This window comes from Oryctolagus cuniculus, chromosome 14 (genome assembly GCF_964237555.1).
Source record: "Oryctolagus cuniculus chromosome 14, mOryCun1.1, whole genome shotgun sequence".
Taxonomy (NCBI): Eukaryota; Metazoa; Chordata; class Mammalia; order Lagomorpha; family Leporidae; genus Oryctolagus; species Oryctolagus cuniculus.
Window position 1 is genome coordinate 7,428,799 of NC_091445.1, and position 21,359 is coordinate 7,450,157.

A 21,359-nucleotide genomic window follows, 5' to 3' on the forward strand; every position below is an offset into this window, starting at 1 on the left:
AAAAATATGAATCCCATTATGTCCTAATTAGATCTTGCCCATAATCTAGCTTGAAGGAATTTCTGGTGTGGTTCATCGATGCGCTTTTACACTCGATGAAATAACATGTTTAAATAACTGAACCAAGATTCAACTATTACAAAATTTTTAAAAAGCTTCTGGTAGTTATAAAGGCAGGTATTAAGTGAAACCAACCTCATAACTGAGATGACGCAAAATACGCTCCTTTAGCTGAATAGGTCTTTACAGAACACAGGAAACGATTAGCAATGCTTCATATTCACGAAGGAGATAGAACCCCCATGATTAGAAGTGCAGACATAATGTAATATACATCCTCTCAAAAAATTAACATAGATAACCACTTATGAAGCACTTAGCATTTGCAAGCTAATTTAGAGGTTCAAATACAAGAATTAGCCATATACATCATATAAATAAAATTAAAGATACAATGTGATTTTTAAAGAGTAAGAATGCAAATGGAGTTAAATGGGAAAAAGGTAGAGATAGCTTATCAGTTTCCATAATGGCAATCTTAGAATAATTCAAAATATCAGGCAAACCAAACCTACTCTACTGTTAATGGAAAAGCCTGTACCATTTGCAGCATTAAACATTAGTAAATGCCATATCATAGCAAATCAATTTGCTCAGTTGGTATTATCTGTCTCATGGCTTCTTCAAACCCTAAGTTACAGAAATGTATTATTATTATTAAAAACATTCTGAAAAATGAGATTGTGTCTTGATCATTGAATTAATTGAAGTAATCCAATTATGTGTGCTTGTCAGAACTTAGATTTACTATAAAACATCCACAAATTGGAATAACTCAATAAACAGAACCACTGGACAGTAATGTCCACTTGAGACCTCTATGTTTAGATAAGTCATGTATAGATTTGTTTAAAACACAATCACTTTTAAATTCAAATTTCATAATCAACAACTAGTAATCACAAGCTTGTGACTACTTGGCAGTAAAAAACACCTCTGCTTAAATTATTATTTCTTCTATTATTACTCTTTGAGGAATGGCTTATTGCTTCCTAGAAAAATTAAATTATTTAACTGAAAATAATTAAAGTATGCATTGAAAGGGCTATGGCTCACTGTTTCTCTGAAACTAAAGACAGAGGAAGAACTTGGTAAAGACATTACCTGGAGACCTTTTTTAAGTTGAATGTATATATAATGTTGATGATAAAATATCACACTTTACTGATAATTTAAACAGCATGCTGAAATAACAAAGGGAGAAAAATAAATTGAAGGATGGCCACAAATGAATTGAACCTGAAAAATATTACTCTGTGTTAATGTCATTTATGAGGGTAAAAACAGAGACTACTGTGGGGAGCAACTGGGAGCAACTCGGACTAGACTAAGTTACTGGAATTAAGACTTATTCTATGCATCCGCTCTCCCACAATATGGCGCTGGGAGAGGAGGAAACAGCTTCTACACAGCTGCCTCCAGTTCAACCAATAAACTGTAGGACCTGCTCCTGATTGGAGGAGAGCAGTGTACTCGGCGTGTGGGTAGCAGAGTTGGGATTGGTGAAAGAGGACTATAAAGGAGGAGAGAGACAACATGCACCAGGAACATCTAAGGGGAACATCTATCTGAAGGAACACCTGTGCAGCCCCCGAGAGAGCCGGCCGGCAGTATGCCGCTCCCCTGCGGAATTGGGGAAAGTGGCAGGGGGCCCGCCCCTCCACGGAGGTGGAGGGACGGTAGCCAACCCGGGAAGAACCAGCAGCAAACCCGGGGAGGGCCGAGCAGACGAAAGAACAACGCAGGGTCCTGTGTCGGTCGTTCCTCCGCGAAGAGGGGGAGCGACAACTACCACTCATACAACAAATATATTCATAACTACAGTTTTAAGTAAAAATATATATATTTGCTAAACATTACCCAAAATATATGTGAACATCACAATAACTGTCTGATTAAGAAAAATAAGTGTTGACAGGGCTGGCGCTGTGGCATAGCGAGTAAAGCTGCCTGCAGGGCTGGAATCCCATACGGGCGCTGGTTCAAGTCCTGGCTGCTCCACTACTGACCCAGCTCTCCGCTGTGGCCTGGGAAAGCAGTAGAAGCTGGCCCAAGTCCTTGGGCCCCTGCACCCACATGGGAGACCTGGAAGAAGCTCCTGGCTCCCTGCTTTGGATCGGCTCAGTTCTGGCCGTTGTGGCCAATTGGGGAGTGAACCAGCAGATGGAAGACCTCTCTTTCTGTCTCAGCCATCCTGTAACTCTGCCTTTCAAATAAAATAAATAAATATTAAAAAAATAAGTGTTAGAATGCAAGAGTACTAACAACAAGTCCAAAAGTCACAATCAAATCCGCACAATTATTCCTATTCTATTCTTTACAAAACTGATCATACTTTGTCAAAAGTTTTAATATGCTTATACGCTTTTTATTCTATACTTTGATAAAATTAAAAGGAAACTATATGCTTCCCACTGCGAGTTTTCATATAAATCAGTGTTTGCTTTAACAAAGACACGTCTCCTCAATGTTAGTATAACCTGTATGTGATATTGTGTGTTTAAAACATTCCTTAAGAGCACATTTGTTCTGTAGTAAAAGTCTGGGGTAAAATCATAACAAAAAACATCTGCTCATCTGTGAAGGCAAAAGTGTTTTTAAAACACAGTCTAAACTTTATGATATTCAGATTGTTCTGGAGTTAGATGACTATCTGAAGGAAAAATATTTAGTTTAGAACTTAGTAAGCAGAGAAGTTGTTAAAATAACCTTAGAATGACAAAATTGCACCACAACATAGCTACATTATACTTGAATATAGTTTACCTTAGATGGCAATCTCTCTTGATCATGCAAAAAAAAAAAAAAAACCCACAATGATTCTTACCCAGTGACATCAATGTGGTTGGCAAGCAATAAAGCAAAGTGGGCAGTGCAAGCATCTAGGAGGGAGGAGACTCAACTGGGCTAGGAAACCAAGGTGCTGGCAGGCATTGAAATGCAAAGAAGATTCAATTAAGGTTGAAAAGTACAGAGTCTATGGGTAACCCTATGAACAGCAAGGCCTCAGCCTCCAGGCAAAAAGCAGCCAAAAATTAAGCCCAGGAGATTCCAATCCACAGACGAGTTAGCAACCAAGTCATGGGATCCGTTTGCTCCTCAAAACAGGCTGCACAATATGGGTGAGAGAGAGAAAAAACGATGGGAGTTCCTATCACCCAACTCAGGCCATCAACCGCCCAGCAGTGTTATGAACATGAAAGCAGGATGGAGAGTTTATCTGCCCAGGGACTCCCTTTCTAAGGCAGTTACAGTACAATGAGTATCACGCAATATGGTACTCATATATCCTTAGGTTCAGCAAAGAAATCTGTAAGATAATTGCTTTGTCTTCTTCCAATGGCCTTCTGAGCTCTGAACTTATTTATTTATTTATTTATTTATTTATTTTTTTGACAGGCAGAGTGGACAGTGAGAGAGAGAGACAGACAGAAAGGTCTTCCTTTGCCGTTGGTTCACCCTCCAATGGCCGCCACGGCCGGCGCACTGCAGCCGGCACACCTTGCTGATCCGAAGCCAGGAGCCAGGTACTTATCCTGGTCTCCCATGGGGTGCAGGGCCCAAGCACTTGGGCCATTCTCCACTGCACTCCCTGGCCACAGCAGAGAGCTGGCCTGGAAGAGGGGCAACCGGGACAGAATCCGGCGCCCTGACCGGGACTAGAACCTGGTGTGCCGGCGTCGCAAGGTGGAGGATTAGCCTAGTGAGCCACGGCGCCGGTCTGAACTTACTCTTAAAGGTAAAACCGTTTTCCAGTGTTCCAGACAGACAGGAGGCAGAAGTCAGGCCAGTTGAAATCAGTTTGGTCTGGGAATTAAAGTGCCGCTGCCTTGTACCTGTTTCCAACACCTGGGCTCTACTGCCCTTTCTCATAAAAGCAAGCCCCATCTTCCTCATCAGAGTCGCGAACAACTCCCACCCTCGTCCCTCAGTTATTTGGAAGGAATCTGTCTCCTGCTGTGTGCTCTGTTCCTTTCTCTCCAGAGCAGTCTCTAAGGCCGCATCTCAAGAGCTGTCTTCTCTTTCTTCACACTGCTGGCCTGCTGCTGTTAGTTTATCTTCCATCTCGCTCTGGAACCACACTGAAACATAATGTCATGTCCAGCACGTGCCTTCCAGGACTCAGCCTGTGAGTCCAGATCAGGACTCATCCTGTGAGTCCAGACCAGGACTCAGCCTGTGCGTCCAGTCCAGAACTCAGCCTGTGCGTGGCTGTGCTGATGAGCTGGGTGACGAACTTGATGCTGGGCTGCAGCATCATTCACTTATAATTGCCAAAATGGATCTTTTTAAACAAGTGTTTGAAGCAGCAACACAACTCTTACCTTCACATTGAATATCACCTTAGATGCCAATTTTACATGACAAAATGGCCCTCCAATATACAGGGTTTTATTTCTAAACAGTTGTTTGATGGCTTTCCTCTTTGTCTGTTCTTCCTTTATCATTCTCACCTTTGTATTCATTTTCTACATTCCTCTTAGTGTTCTCGTTCTCTTTATTCTTCCACACTGATGGTCCATTGTGAATAGTGTGGTGGGTTCTGCTATGGTTTGGATGTGACTTGAGATGGTGCCCCAGTGGTTTGTGTGTTGCAATCCTGGTCCTCAGCATGGTGATGCAGACAGGTGTGGGACCTTCCAGAGGTGGAGCTTAGTGGCAGGTCCTTGAGTCACTGGGCACACAGGAGGGACTCGGGGTTCCTGTGGGACCCTGGTGAGCACTCACAAGAGGGTGTACAGACGCGGAAGGCCAGCTCCTCCACTCTCTGGATTGCTGTCTCATCACGTGATCTGCATTGCTGCAGTCAAGATTCCACCTGCTGTGATGTGAAGCAGCCCAGGGGTCCTTGCTGAAGCCAGGGCCCTGCTGGTTGAACTTTCAGCCTCCCAAACTTATAGCTAAATCAACCTCTTTTCTTTATAAAGGACTCAATCTCAGGCATTCTCTTACAGCAATGGGAAATGGACACATACAATTTAACTTCGATTATTTCTTTTTTCATTCCAAACACTTAACCAACATCATCAGGTTAGACACAGCATAGTAAGACCAAGCAACAAAACAAGATAAATAAAACGGTGCCAGCTTTCTGGTTTAAATTCACAGAGCTGAATCTCCATTATTAAAGGCATTAAATTGAAAAGCAATAATCTTTACGACATGGGAACTTTACCTGCTGAAGTTGGCTCTTCTTCATCTGATGCTGTGAAAGGGGAAAAGAGGTAATGAAGAAGGAGGAGAGGGAGATGGAGGAGAAGTGGGGGAGAGAAGGGGAGACGAAGGGACAAGAAAGAGGAGGAGGAGAGGGAGAGAAAGAGAAATATTGAAGTGAGCAGAAATATATTTCACATTTCCAAACAATGCGTACAAGCACCTTACTTGTAATTTTGTGTACACATTAGAAATCTGTCACTATCTAATGACAGGTTGTTGACCATATATATATATATATATATGTATATATATATATATACATACATACATATAAATTCATGTACTCCTATACTTTAAAATACAGTAATTTATCAGAACAGAATAATCATTCCTGAATTTTACTGTTTTCTCCCTTTAAAAACAGGATCGATCTTATTTCTTGAAAATTACTATAAATAGTTTGTTTTAAAATATAAATTAGATGAAAATCATTGCTCTTCCATTAACAAAGAAAAATCAAAAGGTATCGGTGGTCAATCACTTGTTCCATGAGACAGGGGTTATTAAATCTCAGGGTGACACTGAATCACTCTGGGTTTTTGCTACTGTTGAATATTGGCCCTCCCCCTCCCTCTCCCCCTCCCCTATTCTCCTCCTAGCTCTCTTCCCTCTCCCTCCCCACTTCCCCAGCACACAGACACACACATACACATGCACACACAACACAGCAGTGACGACTCTGTGGTAGGACACAGGGACCCATGTGTACAGGGTAACCCCAGGGTCTTGGACTCAACTGTTCTTCAGCCCTCACAGGTATAAACGTGACGATTACAAAAGGGGAAGCCATAATTGAAAACACAATGCTATCCCACAGCAATGGTTCACAACCCCTGAGGTACCTTACGGTGCCCAACTCTAGGCTGTACCTCAAGCCAATTAAGTCACCATCTCTTCAAATGATACTAGCTTGTAGCCAGGGTTGATATTACCGGGCAATACCCCTATAAGTTAATGTGAACTCTGACTCTCTAAACTGTGTTGACTCCTGTTCTGAAGCATAGAAATGCTGAAGGGCAGCGAGACCCCTCGGGCACTCACCCACTGCTGTGTGTATGTGAGGCATGCAGCATGACGCACACGGGACTGAAAAAGGGTTTATCTGGAAACTTCACAGTTCCGCCCACAGCTTGCCTGTTCACCTGACAGCTGCAGACAAGCCCTGGGAGGAGCTGTCTCTTATCCGTGCACAGTGCAGTTCACCCGGACTATGACTGTTGAATCATACGGCACTAGCCAGTCCCATTTCACTTGATTCGTGATGTTTTAAAGTAAAAATCCCCTCGGCTAAGGTGCTTAGAAAGGAACTCTGTTTCTAGCTGGTTCCTTCACCACAGTCTCAGCGTGCAGCCAGGGAGTGGCCTCCGCTCTCTGCTGTTCAGGTTGCAACCGCACAGAGCACACACCAGACAAGCCTACATTGTGTCCTGACAATATTTCCCTCTCACACTGTTTGGCTTGTCTCCTTGGCACGTAAGGAAATGAAGAGAGCAAACACAGTTGGCATGTGTGGCTTGGGGAACATAAATATTTAAAAGCTGCTTGCTGCTTTATCGTGTCCAAAATGGATCGTAACACGTTCAAGGAGGAGAATTGCAGGGAGCTTCCAGGAATTCCCTTTTAGGGAAAGATCGCAGGGGCTCGCAGCAATGCTGACTTGGATGGGTCATGTGTAAACAAACTCTGGAGGTCCAAATGGAAAAAGACAGCCGCACACGCTCTGTGCAGGCACTGGACGTGTCTGAAATCATTCAATTTACAAAGCAAAGGATGAGACAGAATTACTCTGAATGTACAGAGGATGACACAGGGGCTCAGAGTGGTCTCAGGTCAGTTCGAATTTGAGCTCATGTCAGAGTGACTTTAAATCCAAACTCCTACGATGCATTACTGTCTCACAAAGCACAGATTCTCTCTACTTACACAGAAAGGGCAAAAGGAAGCTAACAAAGAGGTTACTGAAATTTAGCCAGTGCTGCCTACAGGTGTCAGATCACAGAGGAGGGCTGGCCAAATCTCTGATGCTGTTAGTTGTCTTACGCATAAGGAAAAAAGAAAACTCAGGCAAGCTCGGCGGGGCAGAAATCCCTTCACAACAGAGTTCTTTCCTGGAAACTGCTTCATGTTTCCTGTGATCCAAGGATGGGAAGAGGCAGGTGAGATGCTGACTACGTAGAGAAAGAGAGCAAGCACCCTAAGGAAGTGATGTTTAAAGAGAAGAGAATGGAAGTGTGAAGATTTAATTCCCCCATCATATACCATACGTGAGGAGTTTTAGGAAGGATCTAGAGACCACGGAAATAATGGCAATTCCAAAATTACAGGAGTCACGGTACTTAGAACCTTAGAGAATCAACCCCTGCTTTGCAAGCAGTACCCTGGCCTACACCTGGCCTTACAACACCTGAAAGCATCGTTGTCCCAAATGAACAGCGCTGGCACCTGCAGCTACACAGCGGTGCAGAGTTCTCCGCCCATGCAACATCTGCTCCGTGGTGCCAGCTTGCACTGGTGGTAATTCACTGTCCTAGCTCTCCCCCTGGCAAAGACAGCCGGGGCGGCTAACTGTATTATGGAACGCAGCCTTGCGAACTGTCAACAGGTGGCAACTGGAGCCCAGGGTAGTCAACCTCAAAGTGGGCACTTGCAGCCTAGTTAGTGCCATTTCAGTGCAACGAGTATTACAGAAGGGGCTGTCGCCCCGCCAAATGAGCCTTCGTCTTCCTATCTGCTTCTTGGAAGCCACTAAATCAGTACTGGAAAAATCATGGGATTGTCTGCCACAAGCAGGCCCCTCTAATTTGGACATTAAAACACGTTTGTGAGGCAGGGATTGTGCTACAGTGGGAGAAGCCACCACTTGGCACACCCTCTTCCCATATTAGGGTGCAGATTCAAGTCCAGGCTCCTCACTGCTGAATCAGCTTTCTGCTAATGCCACCTTGGAGGCAGCAAGCGATGGCTCAAGTACTTGGATCCCTGCCAACCACGTGGGAGACCCAGCATGGGTTTCAGTGGGCACGAACCAGTGAGCCATTTCTCTCTCACGCAAACTCTTTGAAGTAGATGAAAATAATTTTTTTAAAAAAATTTAAAGGCACATGCGCCTAACAAAAAGCAAGTAAACAAGCTAACATAACTGTGCAGTTGTGCAGTGAGCCTTTAGAAGGATGTAGTGACGTGATGGTGGCATGAGGAGAACCGTCGGTAAGGAAACGCGTCTGAGTAACCTAAGTGTAGTCCTGTCACGCATGACAGAGTCACCCTGGGTCTACAGGATGGGCATTGCGGGTGTCAGCCCAGGCTTGTGCATGCTGACTAAGCTCAGCACGTGTGAAGAGCCACGGCAGGAAGTCAGGGGGCTTTGCTGCTTCACCCTCTTGGCATGCTCCCTCCTTGATCACGTCTGCGGGGACCACCGGGGATCAACACGGATGCCTTTGGAGGAGACGACTCCTGACTCCGTCGGATTTAATGAGCAGGCCGGGATCTCGGAAGGAACCGCACTCGGTGCCCTCCCCTGGTTCACAGGTGTTGGTCTAGGTCAACCACTGAGTTAGCCCTGGGAATCTGTGGGGGATGAAACCTGCAGATGCTCCAGCCCTTTCTGTAAAATGATGTCCAAGGCACACATTACCATGCACTCTCCCTACACTTTGTCATCTCTGTATTACTTATAATATCTAATACAATGCAAATGCTGTTTTACTTTTATTATTTTTAATTTTTTTTGACAGGCAGAGTTAGACAGTGAGAGAGTGAGAGAGAGAGAGAGAGAGAGAGAGGCAGAAAGGTCTTCCTTCCGTTGGTTCACCCCCTAAGTGGCCGCTATGGCCAGCATGTTGCAGCCAGCACGCTGCACTGATCAGAAGCCAGGAGCCAGGTGCTTCCTCCTGGTCTCCCATGCGGGTGCAGGGCCCAAGGACCTGGGCCATCCTCCACTGCCCTCCCGGGCCACAGCAGAGAGCTGGACAGGAAGAGAGGCAACCGGGACAGAATCCGGCGCCCCAACCGGGACCGGTGTGCCTGCGCCGCAGGCGGAGGATTAGCCTACTGAGCCGCAGCGCTGGCTATTATTTTTAATTTTTGAAGGCTTATTTAATTATTTGAAAGGCAGAGTTACAGAGTAGGGAGAATGAGAGAGAGAGAGGATAGGCCAAAGCCAAGAGCCTGGAACTACATCTGCCTCTTCTACGTGAGTGAAGGGGGCCCAAGTGCTCCCTCCCAGGCACATTAGCAGGGAGCTTCTTTGGACTCAGACTGGTGCTCATACAGGATGCCAGTGTTGCAGGCAGCAGCTTAACCTGCTGCACCGCACCGCAGGCCTCAAATGCTACTTTTAAACATCTGCAATATTCCACTGGTTAGGGAGTGATAAGAAACCTACTGTACGTGTTAAGTACAGATGTATGTTTTTGATACTCTGGATCCACGCACCATTGGTTGAGTACACAGATGCAGAACTAAGACATGAAGGGCTGAGTATGTGACCAGTTCAGGGGCAATGATTTGGCAGAGGCTTGGACATGCTTGGGAAGGGAGGCTCCGCGTTCTATCTAGAAGGCGTCTGGAAGTAACACCCTTTCTGTCCTTTAGACACGTGACTAGGAACCCTGGAGCCCCGAAGGCAGCTGGCAAACAGCTTGCAGCCAAGATGGGAGCCCCTTGGGAGGCCAGCCGATCCTGTTCAAAGGCAGGATGCAGAGACAGAAGGAAATTAGATTCTCAATGATTTTGCTCTGCCACGGAATCGTCTCACCCACAAATCCCGACCCACCTTGCGCTTCCAGGCCTGGGGAAAGAGGCATTCACACTACTGTCTATAGAGCTTGAGCAGTCCTTTCTCTGATTTGCAGCTAAGTGGCCTTCTGCTATAGCCCTTGGTTTTGTGGCTCCTTGTAAAATGCATCAGGACGCACAAGGAATAAACTCTCTGAGGCCACCGAGCCAGGAAATGAAGAAGTCCGAGATGCATTTCTGTGCTTCATTTACCCAGGGTCTCACCCCACGCTTTGATACAACATTTACACCTACACCCTTGATCCCGTGTTTTCAGGTCAGTGTGGCAACGTCCGTGCTCCAACCTGGGGTGGTGCTACAGGGAGGAGAAGGTGTCAGAAAGACCCCTCCTGTACTTCCTTTGCCTCATGCTGCTCCCTTTTGCCTCAGGTATCAACTGTGAAGAACAACAAGGCAGTGGGCAAGACATGACCCTGATTTCCAGCCAGTACTAAGCACACAGCCTTCCTCACTGGACAGAGGTCCGGCCCACGGGCCACAGAAGGTCCTCACAATCTTCCGGTCTTGCCCTGCCAAAGGCGATCGCAGCTGGAAATCGAAATTCAATAAATTTGTAATAGGCTGGTTTTAAGTTGATAATTTTGCATGGCCCATGAATGATGTGATCAATATCTAGTCGATCCTTGGCAGAAAGAAAAAGTTCCGCATCTCTGCTGGTCTGTGTGTGTGTGGGGGGGGGGGGGGGGTTGGTGGTGGTGGAATGGGCTGTGAATTACCCTGATACTAAGACCCATGGAACAGAGTCTAGCCTCCTTATCCTCACCTTGTCTCAACTATTCTTACCTCTTCTGTTTTTGTCTATTTTATGCTTGAGCATTTTAAGTCAACTTTGCAACATGGATATTCCCCCTGTTCAATACAGTCATGGGCCCAATATGAGCCATTATCAGAGAGGAACAGCTCACTATGAAATATAAAAAGCTCATTTCTTAGCATGCTATAACCTACTTTATACAAGGAAGTTACTCGGCTTATAGTAACTTACTGATCATTTCCTTGACTATATCATAAGTTTAGTTAACTATGCACCAAGGATGCTTTGCAAGTATATAATTAACTATGTAATAATTATTTCCATAAGCAAAACAGTAAGGAATGTATATTACTGTACCTTGACAATATTTTAGAATGTTTTTATTCGATTGCACTGAAGCAAGAATAAAATGATGACATTTGCATATGATTATTTATGCCCACCCAGATGGCAAATGTTGTAAAGATGTGTGTGTGTGTGCACACGTGGATATAGCATTGCAAAGACAAAGAAGAGTAAACTATCACTTCAAATTCATGAATTCAGTCTTTGAGCAGGTTGTGGAACTGCTCTTGGATGTGTGTGAGAGAGAGAGAGAGAGAGAGAGAGAGAGGTGTTGTTGGTGTGTCTGGTCTGGGTTTGGTTGCTGTTTTATTTTTTGTACTGGCCAATGACTCCAGGGGGACATGATGAAGGCCTGAACAATGACTATGCCCAACTGCTTTCCTGGGAAAGTATGACAAAGGACGGCCACCCTCTCCTGGCCAACATGTCAGTGTTTAATGCAAGCACTTCTGCAATCTCAGAGCTGTGGGGTATTGGGGTCCCAGTGACATGCAGCAGACCTTCGGGAGTGACTGGCATAGGGAATATTCCGAGCATCTAAACATCTCTATTCTGTCTGCCTTCTACATGCACTTGGATTCCTGCGCTATGTTCAGAATATGGCATCTATTTCAGGACAGCTGATCATATATAACCCATAAACACGTCATGTCCCTATGCAGCCCGGGTGCCTATTTTTTTCGTCCCTCCCATTAGACTAGGACTCTCATGAGGGAAGGGGCAGGGGTGTGCCTTTGTTTTTCTCACCATTTCATCTGCAGTTCTTAGAATAGTGTAAGGACTCAGTAAATACACAAGAGAAAAGACAAGACAGATGGACAGATGTTTAACACAAGGCTCTGTGTCAATCAAGGAAGCTCTCAGTTGCTTCATTATGCAGTATCACTAAATTTGGCCAAGGGAAAGATTTAGATCTTAACCTCTGATTTAATGCATGCATCTATACACAGTTAGAGCCGTCACTTATATAACTCTTGGTAGAGAAAGAGATTCTGTCTCTTGAGATAGGAGGGAACAGGAACAGTGACAGGACAGACAATGCTGCTGAACTACCGTTTGATCATCTCACGGAAAATTAAATCTACAATTTTTAAACTAACTTAATAAGCATCAAGGTGTAGTGTATTAATTACCTAGTTCCAATAATAATACAACCAGCAAATACCCTATTTGTAGGTGTGATACAGCTCACAAGGGTTTCACAAGCTATTTATACAGCAAAGAATTTTAACAACAATAAGCTGTGCACTTGAGATCTCATTTCAGAAAGAGGCTCACATGAGGAAAATAAGAAAGAATGGATGCAAGCTTTGGTTCATGTTTTTTCCCACTGAGTAAACACACACACACACAGAGTCACTCACACACACACACACTCACTCACACATACACACACACATTCATACATACACATACACACACTCACTCACACACACACTCACTTACACATACACACATTGTCTAAAAGCAAGCAAGAGTATTGTGATGCTAGGAAGTAATACAATATACATGTATCAGGCAGTATTAAACACAAACCTTAAGGAGCATAACTGGGACACATTTTCCTACATATGGGGGATTAATGATCTTTTATCTAGATGATAAAAGGACATATATTCACGTTATTTTGTGTATTCAATTGTCAACTATTGTTTATTCAATGTTCCCTCTCTCCCTATACAAATTCATCCCATCCCTGTCAGCTGAATTCACGTCTCACCCCTCCAATTCTTGAGCATTTATTTCCCGTAGTTACATGCTTACAATTATATTACTGTTTAAACTGGAACCTAAAGCCACTTCTACACAAAATAGCATAGGAGATTTTTCCAGTCTTATTTCTCAGGTTGGATATTATCCTTCTTTCAAGGGCATAGTTATGCCTTAATCTTGTGTGCACACATAATTGGTACTGAGTAAATATTTTTGGATAGCTATCCAGTTTTAGCGATGAGAAAATAAAGTTCAGTAAGAGACTTTAATGACAGTTTTTACATCGTTACCTATGTAAAATAAAGATGGGGCAGCTGGCATACCATACAGGCGACAGTTCAAGTCCCAGCTGCTCCACTTCCAATCCAGCTTCCTGCTAATGTGCCTGGGAAGGAAGTGGAAGATGGCCCAAGTGCTGGGGGCCCTGCACCCACATGGGAAACCCAGAAGAAGCTCTTGGTTCCTGGCTTCAGCCTGGCCCAGACCTAGCCATTGTGGCCATATTGCAGAGTGAGCCAGCAGATGGAATATCTCTCTCTCTGTATCAATCATTGTGTCTCTGTAACTCTTACAAATAAATCAATAAATTTTTTTAAAAAAAATAGAAGCTACACCTATGTGTCCTAAGAAAATTCATGCAAACAAGAAACTTGCAAGGGATACAGCAGATCTAGAGTTAATATAAATAAATGATTTCTTAGACTTATTCATTTTCAAATTAATAAATCCATATATTTTTAAAAATTAATGGATAGAAGGAATAAAAATTTAATAGCGTGAATGCCGTTTAATGTGACTGTAGAAGCCACGAAGCTGAGGCCATCTGCCCACTCTAGTGAACTTCAGGTTTATTTCAGAACACTTGACAGAGGGAAGCTGATACCATCAGGTCATGTTCTATGGATTTCTGCTTTGTTTTTGTGTAGAAGACTTCTCACTTCAACCCCAATTCATAAGTCTGGACAAATGAGCTAATCTAAAAAGCAAATCTGTTAAAACCAAAAGAACAAAAAAACAAAAATAATGGATAGATCAGCAATATCGGCACAAACTTCAATGGCAGCATCCATTTAAGAAAACCGCAGAATCACTGCACATAAATTGTTAATGCTAGAAGAGAGGCAGTGATTAGAATGTTGGAGAAAACTCCCTTGTACAAGAGCCTAAGGTCTGCCTCTGAAAACAGAAATTACCAACCAAAAATTCACCACAAATGGAATCTTGAAGAAAATTTAAACATCAGAATAATACTCACCTATATACTAATAATTTATTTATAACATAAACAGAGATTATATATGATGTTCCATAACCTGCTTTTTATTTTTAATTCGTTTATGCATTGTGCCATGTCAATATAATCAGCAAACATGGAAAGTACAGAATAATGCTTTATTTTATGAATACAGTAAAATATGTTTAACTAAGTCTTCAGTGAATGCCACTTGGATAGATTCCAAGATTCCTCTCTTACAAATAATTTTGCAATGAATAACCAGATTTTATTTGAGTCATGGTAGAATCATTAAACAAAAAAAATGTATTATCCAATAATTTAATTAAAGAAACAAGTATAATCTTTAATATGAATTATTCATTTTCTGCAAACAAGGTTTTTAAATGATTCTCTTTTATGCCATCAGCTTACCTTTTTTTTTTTATTTAGTAAATATAAGTTTCCAAAGTACAGTTTATGGATTACAATGGCTTCCCCCCATCCATAATTTCCCTCCCACTTGCACCCCTCCCATCTCCCGCTTCTTCTCCCATTCCATTCATATCAAGATTCATTTGCAATTATCCTTATATACAGAAGATCGATTCAGTATATATTAAGTAAAGATTTCATCAGTTTGCACCCATACAGAAACACAAAGTGTAAAAATACTGTTTCAGTACTAGTTATAGCATTACTTCACATTGGACAACACATTAAGGACAGATCCCACATGAGAAGTAACTACACAGTGACTCGTGTTGTTGACTTAACAATTTGACACTCTTGTTTATGGCGTCAGAAATCTCCCTAGGCTCTAGTCATGAGTTGCCAAGGCTATGGAAGCCTTTTGGTTTCACCGACCTCGATCTTATTCTGACAGGGTCATAGTCAAAGTGGAAGTTCTCTCCTCCCTTCAGAGAAAGGTACCTCCTTCTTTGATGGCCCCGTTCCTTCCACTGGGATCTCACTCGCAGAGATCTTTGACTTAGGTCTTCTTTTTTTTTTCCCCCAGAGTGTCTTGGCTTTCCATGCCTAAAATACTCTCATGGGCTCTTCAGCCAGATCTGAATGCCTTTAGGGCTGATTCTGAGGCCAGAGTGCTATTTAGAACATCTGCCATTCTATGAGTCTGCTGTGCATCCCGCTTCCCATGATGGATCATTCTCTCCCTTTTTGATTCTATCAGTTAGTATTCGCAGACACTAGTCTTGTTTGTGTGACCTTTGACTCTTAGACCTATCAGTGTGATCAATTGTGAACTGAAATTGATCACTTGGACTAGTGAGATGGCATTGGTACATGCCACCTTGATGGGATTGTACTGGAATCCCCTGGAACGTTTATAACTCCACCCTTTGGGGCAAGTCCGATTGAGCATGTCCCAAATTGTACATCTCCTCCCTATCTTATTCCCACTCTTATATTTAACAGGGATCACTTTTCAGTTAAAATTTAAACACCTAAGAATAACTGTGTGTTAATTACAGAGTTCAACCAATAGTACTAAAACAAAAAAAAAATACTAAAATGGATAAAGTATTACATTGTACATCAACAGTGAGGACAAGAGCTGATCAAGTCACTGTTTCTCATAGTGTCCATTTCACTTCAACAGGTTTCCCCTTTGGTGCTCAGTTAGTTGTCGCTGATCAGGGAGAACATATGATATTTTTCCCTTTGTGCCTGGATTAATTCACTCAGCATAATGTTTTCCAGATTCCTCCATCTTGTTGCAAATGACCAGGTTTCCTTGTTTTTGACTGCTATATAGTATTCTATAGAATACATGTCCCATAATTTCTTTATCCTGTTGATGGGCATTTGGGTTGGTTCCAGGTCTTAGCTATTGTGAATTGAGCTGCAATAAACGTTCAGGTGAAGATAGCTTGTTTGTTTGCCAATTTCATTTCCTTTGGGTAAATTCCAAGGAGTGGGATGGCTGGGTTGTATGGTAGGGTTATATTCAGATTTCTGAGGAATCTACAGACTGACTTCCATAGTGGCTTAACCAATTTGCATTCCCACCAACAATGGGTTAGTGTCCCTTTTTCCCCGCATCGTCTCCAGCATCTATTGTTGGTAGATTTCTGAATGTGAGCCATTCTAACCAGGGTGAGGTGAAACCTCATTGTGGTTTTGATTTGCATTTCCCTGATTGCTAGTGATCTTGAACATTTTTTCATGTGTCTGTTGGCCCTTTGGATTTCCTCTTTTGAAAAATGTCTATTGAGGTCCTTGGCCCATCTCTTAAATGGGTTGTTTGTTTTGATGTTGTGGAGTTTCTTGACTTCGTTGTAGATTCTTGTTATCAACCCTTTATCAGTTGCGTAGTTTGCAAATATTTTTTCCATTCTGTCGGTTGCCTCTTCATTTTCCTGACTGTATCTTTTGAAGTACAAAACTTCTCAATTTGATGCAATCCCAATAGTTCATTTTGGCTTTGACTGCCTGTGTTTCTGGGGTCTTTTCCAAGAAGTCTTTGCCAGTACCTATATCTTGCAGGGTTTCTCCAATGCTCTCTAATAATTTGATGGTGTCAGGTCTTAGATTTAAGTCTTTATTCTATGTTGAGTGAATTTTTGTGTAAGGTGAAAGGTAGGGGTCTTGCTTCATGATTCTGCACGTGGAAATCCAATTTTCCCAGCACTGTTTATTGAATAGATTGTCCTTACTCCAGGGATTGGTTTTGGATCCTTGATCAAATATAAGTTGGCTGTAGATGTTTGGATTGATTTCTGGTGTTTCAATTCTGTTCCATTGGTCTATCCATCTGTTTCTGTACCAGTACCATGCTGTTTTGATTACAACTGCCCTGTAGTATGTCCTGAAATCTGGTATTGTGTTGACTCCAGGTTTGTTTTTATTGTATAAGATTGCTTTAGCTATTCGAGGTCTCCTGTGTCTCCATATAAATTTCAGCATCATTTTTTCTAGATCTGAGAAGAAGGTCTTCGGTTTCTTGATTGGTATTGCATTGAATGTATAAATTGCTTTTGGGAGAATGGACATTTTGATGATATTGATTCTTCCAATCCATGAACATGGAAGTTTTTCCATTTTTTGGTATCCTCTTCTATTTCTTTAAGGTTTTGTAATTTTCATCGTAGAGATCTTTAACTTCCTTGGTTAAGTTTATTCCAAGGTATTTGATTGTTTTTGTAGCTATTGTGAATGGGATTCATCTTAGAAGTTCTTCCCCAGACGTGGCATTGCCTGTGTATACAAAGGCTGTTGATTTTTGTGCATTGATTTTATATCCTGCTACTTTGCCAAACTCTTCTATGAGTTCCAATAGTCTCTTAATAGAGTTCTTTGGGTCCCCTAAATAAAGAATCATATCATCTGCAAAGAGGGATAGTTTGACTTCTTCCTTCCCAATTTGTATCCCTTTAATTTCTTTTTCTTGCCTAATAGCTCTGGCTGAAACTTTGAGAACTATATTGAATAGCAGTGGTGAGAGTGGGCATCCCTGTCTGGTACCAGATCTCAGTGGAAATGCTTCCAACTTTTCCCCATTCAATAGGATGTTGGCTGTGGGTTTTTCATAAATTGCTTTGATTGTATTCAGGAATGTTCCTTCCAAACCCAGTTTGCTTAGAGTTTTCATCATGAAAGCGTGTTGTATTTTATCAAATGCTTTCTCGGCATCTATTGAGATAATCATATGGTTTTTCTTCTGCAGTCTGTTAATGTGGTGTATCACATTGATTGATTTGTGAATATTGAACCATCCCTGCATACCAGGGATAAATCCCACTTGGACTGGGTGGATGATCTTTCTGATGTGTTGTTGCATTCTATTGGCGAGAATTTTATTGATGATTTTTGCATCTATGTTCATCAGGGATATTGGTCTGTAATTCTCTTTCAATGCTGCATCTTTTTCCAGCTTAGGAATTAAGGTGATGCTGGCCTTTGTAGAAAGAATTTGGGAGGATTCCCTCTTTTTCGATTGTTCTGAATAGTTTGAGAAGAATTGGAGTGAGTTCTTCTTTAAATGTCTGGTAGAATTCAGCAGTGAATTCATCTGGTCCTGGGCTTTTCTTTGTTGGGAGGGCCTTTATTACTGTTTCAATTTCTGTCTCAGTTATGGGTCTGTTTAGGTTTTCTATGTCTTCCTGGTTCAATTTAGGTAGGTTGCAAGTGTCCAGGAATCTATCCATTTCTGATAGGTTTCCCTGTTTGCTGGCATACAAGTCCTTGTAGTAATTTCTGATGATTCATTTTATTTCTGTGGTGTTTGTTGTTACGTTTCCTTTTTCATCTCTGATTTTATTGATTTGGGTCTTTTCTCTTCTTTTTTTAGTTAGTTGGGCCAGTGGGGTGTCAATTTTGTTTATTTTTTTCAAAAACCCAGCTCCTCTTTTGGCTGATTTTTTGTAATTTTTTTTTTGGATTCAATCCTGTTGGTTTCTTCTCTGATTTTAATTATTTCTCTTCTCCTACTAGATTTGGGTCTGGTTTGCTGCAGATTTTCTAGATCCTTGAGATGAACTGAAAGCTCATCTATTTGGTGCCTTTCCAATTTCTTGATGTAGGCACCTATTGATATAAACTTTCCTCTAAACACTGCTTTTGCTGCGTCCCATAAGTTTTGGTATTTTGTGCTGTTATCCTCATTTTCTTCCAAAAAATTTTTGATTTCACTTTTAATTTCTTCTATGACCCATTGTTCATTCAGGAGCATGTTGTTCAATCTCCATGCAGTTGCATATGCTCTAGGGGTTCCTGAGTTGCTAATTTCCAACTTCATTCCTTTATGGTCTGAGAAGCTGCATGATATGATTCTAATTCTTTTTAATTTGCTGAGACTTGCTTTATGGCCTAGTATGTGGTCAATCCTAGAGAAGGTTCCATGTACTGCTGAGGAGAATGTGAATTCTTCAAGTGTAGGATGAAAAGTTCTGTAGATATCTGTTACATCCATTTGGGCTATAGTGCCGTGTAAATCTACTGTCTCGTTGTTTATCTTCTGTCCTGTTGATCTGTCTATTTCTGAAAGTGGAGTATTGAAGTCCCCCAGTATTATTGTATTGGGGTCTAAGTCTCCCTTTAAGTCCCTTAACAAATTTCTTAAATAAACTGGTGCTCTGTAATTAGGTGCATATACATTGATAATCGTCATATCTTCCTGTTGAATTGATCCCTTAATCATTATATAGTGCCCTTCTTTGTGTCTCTTAACAGTTTTTGTGTTAAAGTTTATGTTGTCCAATATTAAGATGGCTATGCCCGCTCTTTTTTCATTTCTGTTGGCATGGAATATCTTTTTCCAACCTTTCACTTTCAATCTGTATGCATCTTCATTGGAAAGATGTGTTTCTTGTAAGCACCAAATAGATGGGTTTTGTTCCTTAACCCAGTCAGCCAAACGGTGTCTTTTAACTGAAGAATTCAGACCATTAACGTTCAATGTTACTATTGATAAGTAGTAACTTTGCCCTGCCATTTGCCAAAGATATTTTCTAATATATGTTTTGAACTTCCTGTGATCTTTTGCTGTGAGGTTTCCTTCTTTTACCTTCTTTCATATTGATGACCGTGTTTCCATGTTTCTGTGTGTAGCACATCTTTAAGCATCTTTTGCAGGGCTGGGCGAGTGGCGACAAATTCTTTCAATTTCTGTTTGCTGTGAAAGGTCTTTATTTCACCTTCATTCACAAATGAGAGCTTTGCAGGTTATAATATTCTGGGCTGGCAGTTTCTCTCTCTTAGTACCTGGGCTATATCTCGCCATTCCCTCCTAGCTTGTAGGGTTTCTGATGAGAAGTCAGCTGTGAGTCTAATTGGAGATCCTCTGAGAGTAATCTGACGTTTCTCTCTTGCACATTTTAGGATCTTTTCATTATGTTTCACTGTGGTGACTTTAATTACAACGTATTGTGGTGAGGATCTCTTTTGGTCGTGTTTATTAGGGGTTCTGTGAGCTTCCTGTACTAGGACTTCTCTGTCCTTCTCCAAACCTGGGAAATTTTCTCACTAAAAAGGCCTTCTAATCCTTTCTCCCTCTCCATGCCTTCAGGAACTCCTAGAACCCGAATGTTGTTTTTTTTTCAATAGTATCGTGTACATTCCCAACAATATTTTTTAGATTTCTAATTTCCTCTTCTTTTCTTTGGTTTGACTGTATACTTTCCTGTGCTTTGTCTTCTAATTCCGATATTCTCTCTTCTGCTTCACCCATTCTGTTTTTAAGACTCTCTAATGTGTTTGTCATTTGATCTATTGAATTCTTCACTTCATTATGATTTCTCGTCACTATCACAGTTTCCTGTTCTACTAGTTGTTTCATTTCATTTTGATTACTCCTTAATATTTCATTTTTGCATGAGAGATTTTCTATCTTGTCCATTTAGGATCTCTGTAGTTCAAGAATTTGTTTTAGAGAACTTCTTAATGTTCTTATCAATTGTTTGAGAACCACTTCTTGCATTTCTTCTATCTCATCATCTTCATAATCTTGAATTGGGGTGTCTTTTCCATTTGTGGGCATCATAGTGTCTTCCTTGTTCTTGTTACCTCAGTTTCTGCATTTGTTGTTTGTCATTGTGGAGATATTCTTTGGTTTCTTTCCTGTGGTGCTTTTTCTTGTTATACTGTGACTCTAGATTAAGTGGACTGTCTGCTTTTGATGGATCCTTAGAGGCTGTGATGGGTGTGGCCAGAGAGCTCTGTTTGGTTCTTCAGGGTTAAGGGTGTGCCAAAGGTGCCTCACGCAGATTGTTCTCTCTCGTTTTTTTTTTTTTTATTCAGTTGGGAAGTAATTCCACACAGCTGAGTGGAATTGAGGGTAGTTGATGTATGAAATCTGGCCCCTGTGGGTATTGGTCTGCTCTACTCCTGGGACCATACACAGAGTTTATGCAGACCTCAGTGTGGTCTCAAATTTCTCCGCAGTCTCTCACCGGGTTGCCAAGGTTACCAAATTTGTGTACTCGGTGAGTTCTCCCCCCCCCCCCCCCCAGATTTTAACAGTCTCAGTTTGTTAGCTCCACACTTTCACTAGGTCCTAACCTCCTGTTATTTCTCCCGACCAGAATCAGGTTTTTCTGCTTGGCTAATGGCGGGCACTGCTTTACATACGTAAAATGGCACCTGCTCTTTGTCTTGCTTGGCTTTGTAAGGTGAGTGGAGAGAGAGGCTAGTGTCCATGCTGGTTCCCCTTATTTATTCATTTTGTTTCTCTCCTCCAGTCAGCCTGGTGAACTTTCCCCAGTGGGGCTTCAGGCCTCATTCCCTCTAGGCTCTTTC

The 21,359-nt window shown here is 42.0% G+C and overlaps 1 protein-coding gene across 3 annotated transcripts in view; it reads right to left on the reverse strand.

The window, feature by feature from the left end:
* EDIL3 (EGF like repeats and discoidin domains 3) overlaps positions 1–21,359 on the reverse strand; it is a 491,890-nt gene that overhangs the window by 307,658 nt on the left and 162,873 nt on the right. For 2 of the 3 annotated variants that reach the window (XM_008261919.4, XM_051854034.2), the window contains exon 3: positions 5,237–5,266. The exons of the other annotated variant lie outside the window; for it this stretch is intronic. In XM_008261919.4, the coding sequence (XP_008260141.2) occupies positions 5,237–5,266 (30 nt within the window). The remainder of the gene's footprint in view (positions 1–5,236; positions 5,267–21,359) is intronic. 3 annotated transcript variants of the gene reach the window in all.